Source organism: Natator depressus, chromosome 25 (assembly GCF_965152275.1).
Source record: "Natator depressus isolate rNatDep1 chromosome 25, rNatDep2.hap1, whole genome shotgun sequence".
Lineage (NCBI taxonomy): Eukaryota > Metazoa > Chordata > Testudines > Cheloniidae > Natator > Natator depressus.
The window spans coordinates 3,114,874-3,133,094 of record NC_134258.1 but is presented as its reverse complement, the minus strand read 5'-3'; the positions used below and the strand labels follow the sequence as shown (position 1 = coordinate 3,133,094).

At 46.7% G+C, this 18,221-nt stretch overlaps 1 protein-coding gene across 1 annotated transcript in view; it reads left to right on the top strand.

The window, feature by feature from the left end:
* The window catches only part of FBN3 (fibrillin 3), a 293,987-nt gene that overhangs the window by 78,999 nt on the left and 196,767 nt on the right, over positions 1–18,221 (top strand). Inside the window, exon 6 of the mRNA XM_074939600.1 lies at positions 316–411. Coding sequence (XP_074795701.1) covers positions 316–411 — 96 coding nt within the window. The remainder of the gene's footprint in view (positions 1–315; positions 412–18,221) is intronic.

Genomic DNA, 18,221 nt, shown 5'->3' with positions numbered 1-18,221 from the left:
AGCTAAGGTGTGTTAACTGAGAGTCTAGCACCCAGCAAAACCTCTCTGTTGACTGAGCTGTTGGTTTCCAGTCCACTTATAATTGATTTCTTTATAAGCAGGAAGAAAAAATAACCTACCTTTCTGTTTTGGATCTGTATGTGGGGAAGATCCCTGAACTGCAAATAATATATAACATAAAACATGGGATGCTCCAAATTCTGCAGCAGCCGTGCATCTCTCATCATGGGTTGTTCCATTAGAGCAGAATTTCTGGCTGTACTTCGTTTGACCACTGTCTAGTGTAATCTCACCCATCTTTCTATTTCTGAATAGCTGTCTGTGAAAATGGCTGCCAGAACGGAGGTCGGTGCATTGGACCAAACCGCTGTGCTTGTGTCTACGGGTTCACTGGCCCACAGTGTGAGAGGGGTAAGGAGCAGTTTATTATATTACTATCACTGATGTTACTACAAAAAAGAACATAAACGTTTCAACTTCAAGCCCTTGGAAGTTAAGTTAGGAAATGCCACGTTACGTTTGCCCATGCAGTACTCATTTGGCCCCCATTGTGTGTGTGCGTTATGATAGAGTCTTTAATTATGTGATCACATGCTATTTTTTCCATAGGATTCCTGCCTCATTCAGTGCACAGGATGGACAGTAGGTAGCTACTCAGTATTTCTAACCTCATCTGTCAATTAATACAGAAATATCAATTCTTCTCGGAGTGTCCTCTGCACATTCCCCTCTTGGGTTGCACCGAGGTAGGATGGTAGAACCTTCTAGTTGCAGCACCTGTTAGAAATGCCTGACCCCTCGCCTCCTGTCCCCAGCACACGGTCAGAGGGCACTGGCACGGCTGCCATCTCAATTCCTTCCAACCACTGCAGCATTAGGCCATGAATCCCTTTCTGTCCATTTGTCTCTGTCGCTAGTCCTGTAGCCTAACAAAAATTAATAAAAATACAAATATAAAATAATAATAATACAAATAATACATGTAGGTTAGTAATTAGTTGTATTTTAGTAGTTAGCTAGTATAGCTAGTATAGATTACAGTTGTTAAAAGATAGATTAGAAATAGATAACAGTAAAACAAACAGTTTACTTACCGACTATGACGGACATCAAGGTGAAAAAACACAGCTTCCAAACCTGCCGTTCATCAGCTAACCTCATCACTGGCCAGCATGGAGAAAGGGAGGAGAACAATCCCTGCAGTCTTTGCTGACCCACCTAGTGGGTCGGGGGATAGGCCAGGGACCTTCCCCTCTGATGGGACCCACAGTCCAGGTCACCTCCTCTTGTCTCAAATAGGGAGTTGAGGGGGATGGGGGGAACCCGGGCCTGCCCTCTACTCCAGGTTCCAGCCCAGGGCCCTGCGGATTGCAACTATCTACAGTGTCTCTTGTAATAGCTGTGTGACAGCTACAACTCCCTGGGCTACTTCCCCATGGCCTCCTCCCAACACCTTCTTTACCCTCACTGCAGGATCTTCCTCCTGAAGGCTGATCCCGCTTGTACTCAGTCCTCCAGCAGCACGCCTTTTCACTCCTTGCTCACCCTCCCCTAACTGATGGGAGGTCCTTTTTAAACCAGGTGTCCTGATTAGTCTGCTTGCCATAATTGATTCTAGTATGTTCTTAATTGGCTCCAGGTGTCTTAATTAGCTTGCCTGTCTTAATTGGTTCTAGCAGGTTCTTGATTGCTCTAGTGCAGCCCCTGCTCTGGTCACTCGGGGAACAGAAAACTGTTCATCGAGTGGCCAGTATATTTGCCTTCTGCCAGACTCCTGTACCCCACTGCTCTGGGTCTGTCACAACATCCACAGACAAAATAGATGGCAGGTCCTTCTGTAAAAGGATGGGCTAGCTGCAAAGCCTACAGGATCTGAGAGCTCAAAAGGATCAGGCAGTAAAAGCAGGAGACTGGAGTCAGCTCTGTCTACTGCTGGATCCAGAGAGTCATCCAGATCTGTGACAAGAGCTTTGCAGGGTCACCAGGGAAGATCATTTCCCTGCCCTCTCTTTTTAGAGTTCTTACTTCATAGGTTTCATCAATGGCTTCAGTGTTGGAGCCAGGATCGGATCTGAGTTGAGAGCTAGAACCAGATCCAGAACAGGTATTGACTGGACCTTCTTTTCACTGAAAAATTGTTCTGATAAGGAGAGAGCCCAAACTCCCTGGATAGTCTTCGTAGACTATGATCCTGAAAAAGCTGGCAGGACTACCCTGTTCCTCTGTGAATGCTATGGCCATATTGGCCAATTCCTCATTTTTCTTTGCATGCTGGAAGACTGGTCTCTTCAGGGCCGGAACACCGCATTCAACAGAAAAGAGATGTCCAGATCTGTGAGCAGCACATCCAAGACCATTGCAGTGTTCCTCTGCTGCAGAAGAGCAAGTAACCTCAGAAGAGGAATATCAAGAGGGACTTCCCAGGATGTTTCCTTATGACTTAGGAGAGGTGCAGAGCAGTTCATCTCCTGATGAGAATGAGGGAGTACCAAGAGCCTTGTTTCCCACTGAGGATGCAATTCAGTTCCACAAATAGATGGATAGGATGGCATCAACCCTGAATTTACCATCAGTAACTTTAAAGGAGACTTCACATCTGGTATTTGATATCTTAGGGTTGACAATGAAACCTAAAGTCTCCTTGCCCACATTAGAATTGTTATGGCAAATAGCATAGACCCTTTGATCCAAGCCATCTTCATGCCAACCAGTTTCCAAAAAGGCTGATAAATTGTATCAAATCCCACAGGAGGGGCTCTCTTGTTTTCATGTACATTCTCAACCAAACTCCTTGGTCATAGCAGCTACTCTTCAAAAATCAAGATTTTCTACCGAATGGATAAAGAAGGAAGACAATTAGATTATTTGGGTAGAAAATAATTTTCTTCTGCATCCTTAAATATGTGTATATCCAACTACCAAGTGGTGATGGTTAGATATCAATTTCCATTATGGGAGAAGATGACTCTATTCACCAAACATCTACCAAAGGATCAAAGGAAGTTAACATCAACCATGATTAATGAATACCAAAATGTAGCCACACATGCCCTTAGGGCATTGTTCGATGTGTCTGATATTGCCTGTAGATCACTGACAATGGCAATATCTCTTCATAGACATGCTTGGTTATGTTCATCTTCTCTCCCACTGGATACCAGGGCCAAAATAGAAGATTTACCTTTCGAAGGAGGTGGCTTATTTATTGTAAAGACTGATCACACGCTGGGTAAACTGAAGGAGACTCTGTCTACAGCTAGTCCTCTAGGACTCATGCCACCTTTCAGAAGATGATCTTCTACTCTGGTGTTCAGATATCGCAGGCAATACATACCACCTTTTTCATCTGCCTCTTATCAGAGGAACCATAACATCATCATCAGCAGCAGCAACAAGCATATTCACAGACATGTAACAGGAAGAAACCCTTCAAACCTCAGATGTGTACACAGAATCCTTCAGCCACATTTACTTTACCACATGTCAGGCCTCAGGCTTGACATGTTAGTCAAGAACCTCAAACCAATTTTAGTAAATCAGTTTGGAGACCAGCTGGCCCAATTTTACAATGCTTGGACAACTATCACTTCAGACAGATGGGTTTTGTATCTGATAAAAGAAGGTTATACCATCCAATCCAGATCGCTCCCTCCATACAACCATAGGTGCTGGAACTAGGAGTGCTGGGGGTGCAGGAGCACCCCCTGGCTTCAAGTGGTTTCTATCACATACAGCGTTTACAGTTTGGTTCAATTGCTTTCAGCCCCCTCCCCCGCAAAAGAAAATATTGTTCAGCACCTATGCATACAACCTCCCACCCCCTCCCTCTCCAGGAACCTCTCCCAGGAGAGACTATTATGGATAGAGGTACAAGTTCTTCTGAACATGGGAGCTATAGAACGAGTTCCCTTGATTTCCAGAAACAAAGGGTTCTACTCCCATTACTTTCTAAGGTCTGGTCTACACTACCGATCTATATTGGTATAACTACGTCCACACTCCTGAGTGACGTACTTATACTGACCTGACCCCCCATGTAGACAGCGCTAGGTCGGCGGGAAACCTTCCCTCACCCACATAGCTCCCACCTCTCGGGGAGCGGACAGGAGAGCTCTCACCCTGCTTAAAGCGTCTTCATTAAAGTTCTACAGTGGTACAGCTGCATCAGTGCAGCTCTAGAGCTTTAAGAAAGATGCTATAAACTGACTGCAGGGGAGAGCGGTGCTGCTGCGCTGATGCAGCATTTTAAGTGTAGACATGCCCTAATCCCCCAAAAGAACAGAGACTTCAGAGCAATTTTAGATCTCTGGGATCTAAACAAATATATCAGGAAGCTTCAGTTCAGGATTCCTTCCCTGGGTCTAATCATTCACTCCTTGTCTACTCTAGATTGACTTACTGCTCTTGACCTCAAAGAGGCATATTTCCGTATTACCGTAAGACCATCTCACCAAAAGTACTTATGTGTTGTCCCTGGTTTACACCACTTTCAAAACAGAAACTTACTTTTCGGTCTCTCCACTGCACCCAGCGTATTTAACAAATGTTGAGTTGCAGTAGCGATGCAGCCAAGAATGCAAGACATTTCTGTCTTCCCGTATTTGGCCAATTGGTTGCTGACAGGCTAACACAAAGAAGAGTAAGAGGCAGCCATTCAGAACACTCGTTGTCTATTCAGAACCCTGGGTCTCATCATAAACAAGAAGAAGTCACTTCTCACTTCATCTCAAGAGTCCCTTCTTAGGGACAATCTTCAGTTCTGTTAAAGGAAGGGCCTTTCTTCGGGAGAGAGGCTTTTGAAAATAACCAATTCGATACATTAACTGACAATACAGCTGGCTCAAATGACAGGGTTTTTTCTGAAGCTACTGGGACTCCTGGTATGGATGACACATGTAACCGCCGTGCCGGTCTCAGAAGGAGGTCACTTCAGCATTGGATTCTGAAGAATTTCAGTCCTAGTCCAGACAGTAGGCTGAAGAGAATTACAGTACCACATGAAACTCTTCATTCTCGAACATGGTGGCTACATCCGCAGAGAGTGCTCAATGGAGTATTATCCAACCCACCTCATCCAAAGTTAATAGTAACCATGGATGCAGCCAAGATAGGCAGAGGTGCACATCTTCACTCTCAGGTAGTAAAGGGTCTTTGGGGTCTCAAAGAATTCTGGTTAGACATAAATATATGGGAGCTGCGGGCAATCTGTTTGGCTCTCAGAGCATTTCTCCCACAGATATGCAAACCAGCTATCCAGATTGCCATGAACAACATGAATGCAGTTTATTATGTGAACAAACAAGAAGGGACTCATTCAACCCACCTATGCAATGAAATGATGGAGCTATGGTATTGGTGCATACATTACAATTTTTACCCCATTTCTTTACATGTTGCAGAGAACTCGAGTTAGCAGATTGCCTCAGTATCTATTCATAATATCTCTAGAGAATTCATCAATTGAGGTTATTATCTTCAGACATTGGGGATTCCCATCTCTAGACCTGTTTGCCACCAGACTCAGTGCAGACTGCCCTCTTTTCTGCTCATGAGCAAGGACAGACAGTCAATCTCTGACAGACGCATTTCTCTAAACTGGGGAATGGATCTCATGTGTGCATTTCCCCCATTCCCTTTAATTCCCAAAGTTTTAACCAAAGCAAAGCAGGATTTTGCCAGGATGATCTTAATGCTCTGGGGTGGCTGAGACAACAATGGTAACTGACCTATTATCCACCACTATTATCGCTGCAACAGGGGACAGTGTTCCACCCAGACCTCAAACCTCTACACCTAACTGCTAGGACTCTGACGGAAATAGAACCTCCACTGAGGTTCAACAAATTGTTATTAATGCTAGGAAACCCTTTACTAGAAGGTGTTATGTCTCCAAATGGAAAAGATTCACTATATGGCAGAAAATAGAAATATAGATCCCCCCATTCATATGGTCTTAGAATATCTGTTACACTTAAAAACAGAGGGACTATTCTTATCACCTGTTAGAGTTCATTTAGTGGCTATTTCATTGGTACATGCATATATTAGGGACAAACCCATTTTCTCACATGACATGGTGAAGAGATTTGTGAATGGTCTACTGAACCTTTATTCACCCACCAGAATCGCTGTCCCCTCGTGGAATTGGAATTTAGTACTGACTCAACTGATGTCTTCCCCTTTTGAGCCATTCCAAGATTGCTTTGTTTCACCTTTTGATAAAAACAGCTTTTCAGCTGCACTCACATCCGCTAGAAGCATTAAAGGGCTGCATGTAGTAATGGCAGATCCCCCCCATACTATGTTTCAAAAGGACAAGGCAGTCCTTAGGCCACATCCTAAATTCATTCCAAACATTGGTTCCGATTTCCATGTAAATCTATCATAAACTCACCAGTATTTTCCCCCAAAACCCATATAAGCCAGGGAGAAGACATTGGATTACATTCTTTAGACACAAAATGATTTCTCTCATATCACCTGGATAGAATTAAGGACTTCAGATCTTCTCCTAAGTTGTTTCTCTCTTATACCAGTTCTTCGATGTGTAGGACCATTTCAGCTCAATCATTATCTTGAGGGGTCAAATTTTGTGTGGAGGAATGTTATAGGGCAGCTTTGCTTTCCCCTCCAGCTCCTCTTAGAGCTCATAATACAATGGAAATGGCTGTAACTATAGCAGTTTTCAAGCACATTCCCCTTTCCGAGGCTTGCAAGGTCACTACATGGAGAACAATTCACATTTGACCTCTCACTGTGCACTAGATTTAGAATCCTGGCCCAATGCTCATTTTGGCAGGGTGGTACTTCAGCCACCATTCAGTTAGGGCTCTGTCCATCCTTGCTGAGGTACTGCTCACCAAGCTGTCCTAAGAGTGGGCATCTGCAAAGGGCACCTGAAGAAGAAATGGAGGTTACTGACTCGTAACCAGAGTTCTTTGAGATGCACTCTGCATATTCCCATTCCCCGTGCACCTTCCCAACTTTACACACAATCCTAATTGTATCAGTACTTGGCAGTCCACGTGAGCATTTGGAAGGTACTCCTATAGTCATGCTGCCTGACTCGCGTGAGCACTAGTGACAGGATGCGAGGGGTGAGGCGCTTCCACCATGCTAGCTGCAATGGGTCAGCGCATCCCAAGAGTGTCAATATACTGAATGGTTTCAGAGTAACAGCCGTGTTATTCTGTATTCGCAAAAAGAAAAGGAGTCCTTGTGGCACCTTAGAGACTAACCAATTTATTTGAGCATAAGCTTTCGTGAGCTACAGCTCACTTCATCGGATGCATACTGTGGAAAGTGTAGAAGATCTTTTATACTTTGTGTGTATAAAAGATCTTCTACACTTTCCACAGTATGCATCCGATGAAGTGAGCTGTAGCTCACGAAAGCTCATGCTCAAATAAATTTCTTAGTCTCTAAGGTGCCACAAGGACTCCTTTTCTTTTTGCGAATATACTGAATTCATCTTGAAGAATTCCCGTTACAAGCAAGGTAACCTTAGTTTTCCTCCTGGGTGCTTTCATGGTGCTCATCACAGTAATAAGTGAGTACTTTACAAATGTTAATGAATTTATTTTCCCCATACCACTGTGAGATGTGGAGGTGGTATTATCTTTAGAGAGGGACACTGAGGCATACAGACCACTGTACCCACTAATTTTGGGTGTCCAATGTAAGGCATATAGGGTTTGATTTTCTGGAGTACTTAGCATTTTTATAGCACTTTGTACGTTCAAACCACAGCTCCCACTGTGTTGTTTTGTGTGCTCAGCACTTCTGCAGATCTGACCCCAGGTGTCTTAGGGTACATCTACATTGGGAATTAAGGTGTAGTTGTTGGAGCACACCCTTGCTAGAGCAGGTCATAATAGTAATGAAGACATGGTGGCATGGGCTTCAGCTCAGGTTAACCACCTCAGTACACACCCGCTGCGGACCCTGGGTATATGTTCAATATGATGTCCATGCCACCATCTCTTCACTACAGTTGTTACCCATGCTAGCTAGATTAATGCTAGCATGGCTATGCCTACCTGTGCTATAATTACACCTTAGTTTGAGCCCCCATAAGATGAAGAACACACAGTTAGCAGTCACATGTGAAAAGTGTCTTGCCCAGCATTGCATAGGAACTTTGTGGCAGAGGTAGGGATAGAATCCAGTTCTCTAGAGTGGCATTCAACTTCCTTAACCAGAGACCATCCTTTCTCTTCCTGCAACCCCCGCCGCATTCACAGCTCACTTTACAGCTTCTGCAGCAAATGAGGCAGGGGTCCTACAGACTTACAGTTTTCGTCACCCCCTAGCCCTAGTTTATTCCCCGAGCACTGTCCATCCTATGCACTCGACGAGGAAGATTTTTTCTCTCCTTCTCTCACTACAGTTTTTTTGAGGGGCGAGAGAGGCAATTTGACAAAAACCTGAACTCAAAAACTGATTTGCAATTTTTTGAACCAAAAAAACTGAAATAAGAAAATTTTGACAACTGACATTTTTTACTAGTATCTCAAAATATTTACAAAAAATGTTGGGATTTCCATTTATGATTTTTCAGCTAAAAACTAGAAAAGTTTGACCAAAATGAAAATTTTCTACGAAATCAGTTGATTTTAGTCAAAAAGCCAATTTCCTGCTGAGAAACGCTCCAGTGTAAAACTGTGGCCAGCTCGGCCTCTAGAATAGTTTGTAAAAATAATGAACTCCTGGGCCAGCGCCTCAGGTGCTGTGGATCTCAGTGGTGGCAGATGACAGAACAAGGAGCAATGGTCTCAGGTTGCAGTGGGGGAGGTCTCGGTTGGATATTAGGAAACTATTTCACTCGGAGGGTGGTGAAGCACTGGAATGGGTTCCCTAGGGAGGTGGTGGAATCGCCTTCCTTGGAGGTTTTTAAGGTCAGGCTTGACAAAGCCCTGGCTGGGATGATTTAGTTGGGGTTGGTCCTGCTTGGAGCAGGGGGTTGGACTAGATGACCTACTGAGGTCCCTTCCGACCCGGATGTTCTGTGATTCTATGATTCTGTGATCTGGCCGCTCACTGAGGTCAATGGTGCTCCACTGGTTTACAGCAGCTGAGACTGTGGCACACAGCGGCCGGGGGCTTCGCTCAAGCTTCCGCAGCCAGGATGTGCTGAGAAGCTGGACAGGCTTTGTGTCTGAGCAAAGTGGAAATGAATGAGGTTCTGCTAGGAGAGCTGGAATTTCCTCCCGTCCCTTTGGCTTAGAGGAACGCCCAAGGACACTTTTTGCTGAGGGGATGTTTGGCGAGGGTCAGCGCTGCACAGAACAGAAGTGAAACCGAAACGCTCCCCAGAGCGGATGTGCAAACTCAAAGGATTCACATCAAAGGTCTCTGGAAACTTTCCCCCCACCCAGCCGACTTTTCTGAGACTGGGAGTGAACCATCTAGCTCCCTGCTCCGGGATTGGCTGGTTCCTGTCTCTAATGGCTTTTCCAAGTTCTGAATTCTTGGCAATCTGATGTAGAGGGTGAGATAGGAATAACATTGGTTTCCGGTAGCCCAGGCAGGCAGGCAGTCCTGCTTGAACAGCAGCCAGCCAAAATACACAGAGCTCAAAATAGTTGTGCAGTGTTCCATGGGCTGCAAAATTATTTGCTGAGCACCATGGAGCAGGTGCCCCATCAAAGGCCTCCGCGGTGGTTTGAGCTTCCCTTTTACTGGGTGCAAAGAAGTTTAAGTTCTTTTAACAGCCTTCATACACCTTTACAGAGGGGCACACATTGCTCCATTCCCCTCCATTGTACTTTGTTACAGAAGCAAAGATTGGTAAGGCAGTGTACACACACACACACTCTTTTTGGAATGCATCCGATGAAGTGAGCTGTAGCTCAAGAAAGCTTATGCTCAAATAAATTGGTTAGTCTCTAAGGTGCCACAAGTACTCCTTTTCTTTTTGCGAATACAGACTAACACGGCTGCTACTCTGAAACACTCTTTTTAATTACTATAAAGTATTTAGGCAGGTGCCATGGTGACAGACAGTCTTACACAACAGGGGGCCCCATCCTGAAAGCTCTCTACTCCTGCTAAACCTATAATGACTTACATGGGTTCTCCATATGTGGAGTGGGGTTAGGATTGGGCCCCAGAGCACGTAGGTGGCTGGTTCCCCCCTGCTGGTTTAGCAGGTAGCATAAATTCTACGGCTTGCATGTTTATAAGAATAAGGGCTGTGTTCTAGGAGGAATCTGGCAAATGTGTAAAGAAAGCAATTTCTGGATATGCCAGTGCCAGGGAAGACTGAAAAATCCAATTGCCTTCACGTTTTGTGTGTGTGTGGGTTTTGGAGATGTCTCGTAATATATAAAATTCTTTAAATACAGAGAACATTTTTACAAAGCCTTTGGAGAATTGATTTGGTCCAGACTTGCACTAGGAGACAAAACAAGCTCTCCAGCTGTGTAGACACAGGTTCTTCCATGCCAAGACAAACAGAGCCTTCGCTTTGCTAAGGGATGTGATAAGTTACACTTTTCAGAGGTTCCTCCATGCTAGTCTCTGAGCTTACAGGAAGACAAGGAGGGGGTGAGGCTGCGTCTGCTGGCATTCACTGCTCTTGTGAAGGGAGACATTAACCCTTCCCTCCTGGAGAATGAATTTGTTCCATTGCTGAGCACATTAAGGTTCAGTCACTGATCAGGGCTCCCTTAGGGACACAAGGTATTGAGGACACTAGCCTATCAGACAGATCTCCACTGTGGAATCAGTGTGTAATTTCTGATTCAGTCCAAGCTCCAGACCAATACTAATATGTGAAATATTCACAGTCGCCCCTTGGAAGTCTCCAGTCAGAGGAGAGCAAAGCTGGCCAATTGTACAGATTTGTAGGCTCGGATCTTGTACAGTGTTCAGAGGTGGTGATGGCTGAAGTGTCTGCACAGTGATTTCATGCCTTTGCACGAAAAGCAGAGGCAGCTCCGTCCTTATCTTTAAGGTATTTAGGCACCTCAGTGCCATGGCAATGAACGGGAGCTGGGTGCCTAAATGTCTTTGAGGCTCTGGGCCCTTGTCACATAAGTGCTGCTTAAGGGATCGTCCCATGGTGCCAAATCCTGGTGCCATTGAATTCATGGGACTCTTGTCACGGGATTGAGTGGAATGAGGTGTTGGCACTTGATGTGCAGGGCACGGGGAGAGCAGTGCTGGCTGAGAGGAGCATAGACCCACCACTATACCGGGTTCACTCCTGAAGGGTTTCTCTGGATCCGGAATGACCCTTCTGTGGCATTGCTGGGTGGAGAAGGTTTCCAGAGACAGCTGGGAAAAGGCTTGGTACTTCCCTAGTACTGCCGCTTGACTCCCTGCTAGGTGCAGCTTCCCCTAAGGCTAGGGCTGCCTGTTGGCTACTCACCTTCCTCTTCCCCTCGCCCCTCGCCCCTAGAACAGCGGGGCTCCCCACTGGGACAGCGTTCGCAGTTGTCTGGTCGATGCAGCGCTGTCTGGTGCAGGATCCTCATGTCTATTGCTCAGAGACAGCACAATGGGGAACCTGCTGGACTGGCCGTAAAGTTTCAGTACAGCAGTAGCTGGTATTTAGATTGGCACTGACTGTCTCTTCTATGGAAAAAAGGCATAAGGTGAAACCTTTCTTGCCCAGGGCTCTGTGCTGTGAAACACAGGCTACTGTGAGACAGAGGCTAGAGGATCCTGCTGGCTGGACAAATCGGCCTGTGAGCTCAGAGTATAGGCTGGGCCTGTCAGTCTGTGAAATGTCTCCCACTTCCCTAACTCCAGAGCTAATATGTAAATGGGGCTGTGTGTCTGCCAAAGGCAGCTGCCCCCTACCCCTGCTCCCCCGGCTGGGGAGAGTTCCGATTTGTGCTCTGACTACAGGACTGGGAGGCCAAAACTCCCGAGTTTTATTCCTGGCTCTGACTCTGACTTGCTGTGGTTGGTGTCTTGAGCAGGTCACTACAGCGCTGCCTCCCTTTGCCCCCAGGGTAAACTGACTGTCCTTTCCAGTCTGCCCTGGGAGCTGTGAGGGGCCAGAGAGGAGCTGAGGATTAGCTCCCAAGAGCGACCAGGATCTGGGAATGACTGGCTCTGAGGAGAGTGACTGACCCCTACTTTGGGCTGAAATAACTTCAAAGGAACATTGAGTTTTGAGTCCTCTCCATTATTGTGGGGTTGTGGTGCCAGGAGTTTGACCCTACAACTGGGCAGTAGCTGGCACTTAGGTGTTAACATGGCTTTGGATAACATTGCTGACTTCTTTGCTTGGCAACACCATGCTGTATTTGGGCTGCATGACCCCACTGCCTCCTGGGCACAGTTTGAATCCCCCCCCAGAGAGCCTGTGCACTGCAGCCTCTGTGAGCGGGGGGAGGGCAGAATCAACCCACATGAAGATTTCTGTCAATGATTTGTCCAAGGCAGCATGCCAATGTTCTCCTGGGGACACGGGGGCACCTCCTCCAGCTCCTAGATAGGTAAGATGAGACTTACAGACACGTTTTGTCCTGCAAGCTGCCCAAGCACATTGCAAATGATGGGCCTCATCCTCCCCTAGAAGCAGCTCCCACGGAGATGGGTGCTCTACATCCACCCAGGGAGAGGATCTCTGCAAGCAGAGAGCTCTTTCCTCTAGCAGACAGAGGCAGACCAAGATCCAGGGGCTGGAAGCTGAAGCGAGACAAATTCAACTTGGAAATAGGGTGTACATTTGTAACCGGGCGGGTAATCACCCACAGGAACAATTCCCCTAGGAATGCACTGGATCTTTAAATGAAGAGTGTGCATTTCCCCAAAGAACTCCTGGGAGGCTCTCTGGCCTGCATTCTACGGGGTCAGACTAGATGATCACAATCTTCCGTCAGAGCCTTAAACTGTATGAATCTCAGAACCTACATTATTGCTAGATAGATGGATCGATAGATTAGATGGGGAGTGCCTGGATATGGGGCCTAGTGCTGACCATTTTTACCATAGTGTATTTGCAAGAGACATGCACAGCTTCGAATTTGATCTGATGAAAGACACGAGTGAAGTGCAAACCCTCCCTGCCACTGTTTCATTTATGATCATTTTTGTTAGAGTTTATTTGGTTATGAATAGTGAAAAGTAAAAGAGAATTTTTAATGGTTTTTCAGGTTTAATAATTTTCAGTGTTGTCAGTGTCACAGCAAAGGCTGTTTGTAAAATACAAGCATTATGTTGACCCCTTTATAGCATAATAACTGCCTGGATTCCCATGTCTCTGCTGCCCTGTGCTCAACAAGTAGCTGTCTAGCAGCTCTGGGACTACAGTGAGAGGCTGCTTTGAAATGGGAGGACTCTGGCTACCTTTACGCTTATTTCAGGAAATACTCCACTTTAAAGCAAAATAGATTAATGGCTAGGGCACTCAGAGAATCCTAACATCATCTCTGCTCTCTGCCATCTTCAGGAGTGAAGAAGTAGCTGATACTCTGTATAATTCCAGCAGCATTTGGTAATGGAAGCTCATGTTACACCAGTGTCAGAGTTTGCAGAGCAGAAAAATTACCTCTGTGGGGAGAAAGGGCCAAAAAAATTTTTTTAACGGTTTTCTCCTGTTTTGTAAGAGGGAAAGCCGAAGTTTTGTCTCCGATGATGACTCTTTCCCACACTGTGGAGAGATTTTACAGCAAAATTGGCAATATTTCGCTCAGGTGAAGGCATGCTTTGTTCCGAGAATGACATTTGGGGGGTTTCTTTGTTTTACTCCCATGGAAATAGTGAAATAGTGAAATGTCACCTTGGATGCAGTTTGCTAATTCTCATGAAAATGAGTCTGCTTTTAGTGTGGAAATATGACGAGATAACTGGCTCTGTGGATGAGAGGAAAGCAGTGGACATGTTGTTCCTTGACTTTAGCAAAGCTTTTGACGCGGTCTCCCACAGTATTCTTGCCAGTAAGTTAAAGAAGTATGGGCTGGATGAATGGACTATAAGGTAGATAGAAAGTTGACTAGCTTGTCAGGCTCAACGGGTAGTGATCAATGGCTCCGTGTCTAGCTGGCAGCTGGTATCAAGTGGAGTGCCCCAAGGGTTGGTCCTGGGGCTGGTTTTGTTCAATATCTTCATAAATGATCTGGAGGATGGTGTGGATTGCACCCTCAGCAAGTTTGCAGATGACACTAAACTGGGAGGAGAGGTAGATACGCTGGAGGGTAGGGATAGGATACAGAGCGACCTAGACAAATGAGAGGATTGGGCCAAAATAAGTCTGATGAGGTTCAACAAGGACAAGTGCAGAGTCCTGCACTTAGAACGGAAGAATCCCGTGCACCACTACAGACTAGGGACCGAATGCAGAAAAGGACCTAGGCGTTACGGTGGACGAGAAGCTGGATATGAGTCAACAGTGTGCCCTTGTTGCCAAGAAGGCCAATGGCATTTTGGGATGTATATGTAGGGGCATTGCCAGCAGATCGAGGGATGTGATTGTTCCCCTCTATTCGACATTGGTGAGGCCTCATCTGGAGTACTGTGTCCAGTTTTGGGCCCCACACTACAAGAAGGATGTGGAAAAATTGGAAAACATCCGGTGGAGGGCAACAAAAATGATTAGGGGCCTGGAACACATGACTTATGAGGAGAGGCTGAGGGAACTGGGATTGTTTAGTCTGCGGAAGAGAAGAATGAGGGGGGATTTGATAGCTGCTTTCAACTACCTGAAAGGGGGTTCCAAAGAGGATGGCTCTAGACTGTTCTCAGTGGTAGCAGATGACAGAACAAGGAGTAATGGTCTCAGGTTGCAGTGGGGGAGGTTTAGGTTGGATATTAGGAAAAACTTTTTCACTAGTAGGGTGGTGAAACACTGGAATGTGTTACCTAGGGAGGTGGGGGAATCTCCTTCCTTAGAAGTTTTTAAGGTCAGGCTTGACAAAGCCCTGGCTGGGATGATTTAGTTGGGGATTGGTCCTGCTTTGAGCAGGGGGTTGGACTAGATGACCTCCTGAGGTCCCTTCCAACCCTGATATTCTATGATTCTATGAAAGTGCTAGTTGAGCAAAGCCTTTTTGGGATAAATTTCCACTTTCTGCATATAACATGCCAGTGTTTTCAAATATTACCATAGTAGAAACATAAGGCAAAAACTGATAGATTAACTGGTCTCTTTTTGTTCTGTAGAAACCACTTCCTTTGGCTAAGAGATTTTGAAGTTCCATAGAGAACGGATACATTGTGTGTCCAGCTTTCCGGGTAGTGAGGGGTAGTATGTGGAGCTGCACAGCCACATGGGGGCTGCTTCACTGTCTTTTCTTACGAGAAAAAACAGAGATGGTGCTAAGCGTGACTGTGACCAGAACTCTGCCCGGAAGTGGGAAAACTGAAGCCCAGCTGAGCAGGGCTGTGAATCAACCCCCCACTGGGGCAGGGGAAACTGAGGCTGTAAAAAAATATTGCCAAACATTTGATATCCATGAGAGGGTGGGGAAAGCCCCAAAGAAATGTAAAGCAGCTGCATGGAAGAGTGTAGAGAGAGCAGCAGCAAGGAGGGAGGGGAACTTATCTCCCTCCTCAGGCTAAGGCCAGGGGTGCTTCTGAACCCAGGACGGGTATGACACAGTGTTCACTAGGAGAGTAAATGATCCAGGGTTTAATGGTGACTGCTTTCACGTTATGGCTTTTGTATGTGCGCATGGGAATCAGACATATACTGTGTGGGGTGAATCCCTTCCTCCGCTTTTCCCAAGTAATTATCTATGGGAAACATTTCAGTATGAAGAGGAAACAGCAAAATCTGAGCCTGAGCCCCTCTGAATAACTCTCCCTTCAGGAGAGGTCATGGGAAGGGCATGATAAGCAAGAAAATTGATTGTTGTTCTTAATGCTGCAATATCCCCGTCCTACTGAAATGGGTGCAGGTGAGATTCAATTACTTCAGTGCTACTGAGGGTTGCACTGCCACACATTGCAATACGATGGAAACTAAACCTCAGTCGCAGGGTTTGTGGCAAGGACACAGGGGGCGGGGGTGAACAAAAAACAGCATGGATGTGCATGGCTCCTGTGAAGCTGGTTGCTGCAGAGAACCCTCAGCTGGGTGTGGAGGTAACTGATTCCGTGGGTTCTCCCCTTTCAAAAATGATCGGTGAACTGATTCTGACTTTTATCATTGTTCTTTATTTGAAATTGTCCAATGGACACTTTTTGCCAAGCTCACAAACTGTGTTTATCTGTGTCGTGTGACTGATCCCCTGAGTCACAAGGCCTCTTTGCACTTTCTGACTGGGTACCCCCGCTCGTTTAGACCCCTGTACTTCTGCCGTGCATTCCACACTGCACGGGAAGGGGGAAGGTCTGGGGGCTCCATGGAGAGCGCCAGTTCTTCCAGGCATAGGGAGGCACAGAGGGAGGGTGGGGGTGTGGGGTGCAGTGGGGAGAGGGGCAGAGGAGGGAGCTAGGTCTGGAAGGGAAGCAGGAGATGACTCTGTGCAGTGCTCCAAAGGGAAGGAGAAGGCCCTTGTACCTGACCCAGAAAGGCAGGAAGCTGGTGAGAGGATTTGCTGCCTGGAGGGTGAGGAAGGGGATTTCAGTGGCAGTGTTGGGCCCAGATGTTGTGGGAGAGGGTCAGAGGCAGAGGGTGTTCAAAGCGCCCTCTGTTTTCAGGCCTGGTTGATAACCCACCTTGTACTGCCTTTGGCTGGCTGTCTCTGGGTAAGTCCGCGCTGGAGCCGGGGGGGTGAGTCCAACTCTGGCAACAATAGCTGTGCTTGCTCTCATTGAGCTCGCATGCGACAAGCAGAAGTGGAGCTGTGACTCGTGAGCAGCAGGACGGGCTGGCTGCCCACGTATGATCCTGTCTGAAACCTCGGGGGCGTATTGAGGCCGCAAGCCCAGCCCACTACTCATATCGCCTCTGCTCTTTGTGGAGACAGCACAGGTCTGGCTGCCGAAGCTGGGAATTACTTGTCCATGCCCTGCGTGTCTCTGCTCCTCACAGTTCGCTGTGTGAGTCACAAGGAGAGAGGGAAACATTACATGCCATGCTCTGCACACACTACCCTACCATTGCACAGCTTTGCGAGCCCTTAAACTCGGCTTTTGGCCTCCCCCCCTCTGCATTTACATTGCAGGGTTAGGAAAGAAATCAACGATCACTCTCGAGAGACGACTGGCTTCTGGGCCAGTTTCTGCCACTCATGCGCATGGCTGTGAGCATAATGGATGGCTGAGTTTGTCTGAATCCTGACAGACGGCTCTTCCCATCAGCTCCAAGTTCATTTGGAAACAATTTCAACAAGAAATATGGACTAGGAGGAAAGCTAGTGGCAGTAATTGTTGGCAGTAATTAGGAATGTATTGGCAGTAATTAGGATTTTCTTCAAATAAGTTTTTTAATAACAGACCATGTTTACTGGGAGATTTCTCATTCTAATTTGTAAAGAGATATTTCATGGATTTTCACTAGCACACCATTGGTTCAGATTCCCAAATACAGAGCAGCGCTCCCCCATCGAGGTGTGTGACTGACAGGCTGGTGCTAAAATGTTGGGGTCTTTTTGCTGCCCTGTAATTTGTTGCTCATCCCTTCATGATCTTGTTCTCTTCCTTGTAATGGGAGCTCTGAGGTCGCTGAAGATTAGCTGATGGGGGAGCCTGCAATTGTAGGGACTGGACTTGATGCCCCAAGAGGTCCCCTTCCAGTCCTATGTTCCTAGGAAGCATGAGCTGCCATTTCCCCTAGTGGAGATGCTCTGAGTCTGTTATGGAGTAAATCTTTGTGGAAGACAGATTTAGCTCAGTCAGAGGCAGAGTTTGCTCTCAGTCACGTCAGTGGCTAATGAAAATTTTTGAGCATGAATCGCTGGCAGATGGTTGTGCACCCCTCCTGGAGTGCTGGGCCAAGGGGAGAGTGCAAACCGAGGATGAAGCAATTTGGGGAAATTGAGACCCAGCCCAAAGGTTCACCCAAACCCCGGACCAGACCCTTCGACCTCTCTGAGGTTCAAAAAACATCAGCAAACTGTTTTAGAAAAATAGGTTTGCCTTTTCACGCTGGCTGTGCTCACTGCACACTGGGCTGTGGACACTGCACGCTGGCCGTGGACGCTGCACGCTGGCTGTGCTTGCTGCACATTGGCTGTGATCGCTGCACGCTGGCTGTGCTCACTGCTCGTTGGCCGTGGACGCTGCACGCTGGCTGTGCTCGCTGCACGTTGGCTGTGATCGCTGACCGCTGGCTGTGCTCACTGCATGCTGGCCGTGCATGCTGCATGCTGGCCGTGGAC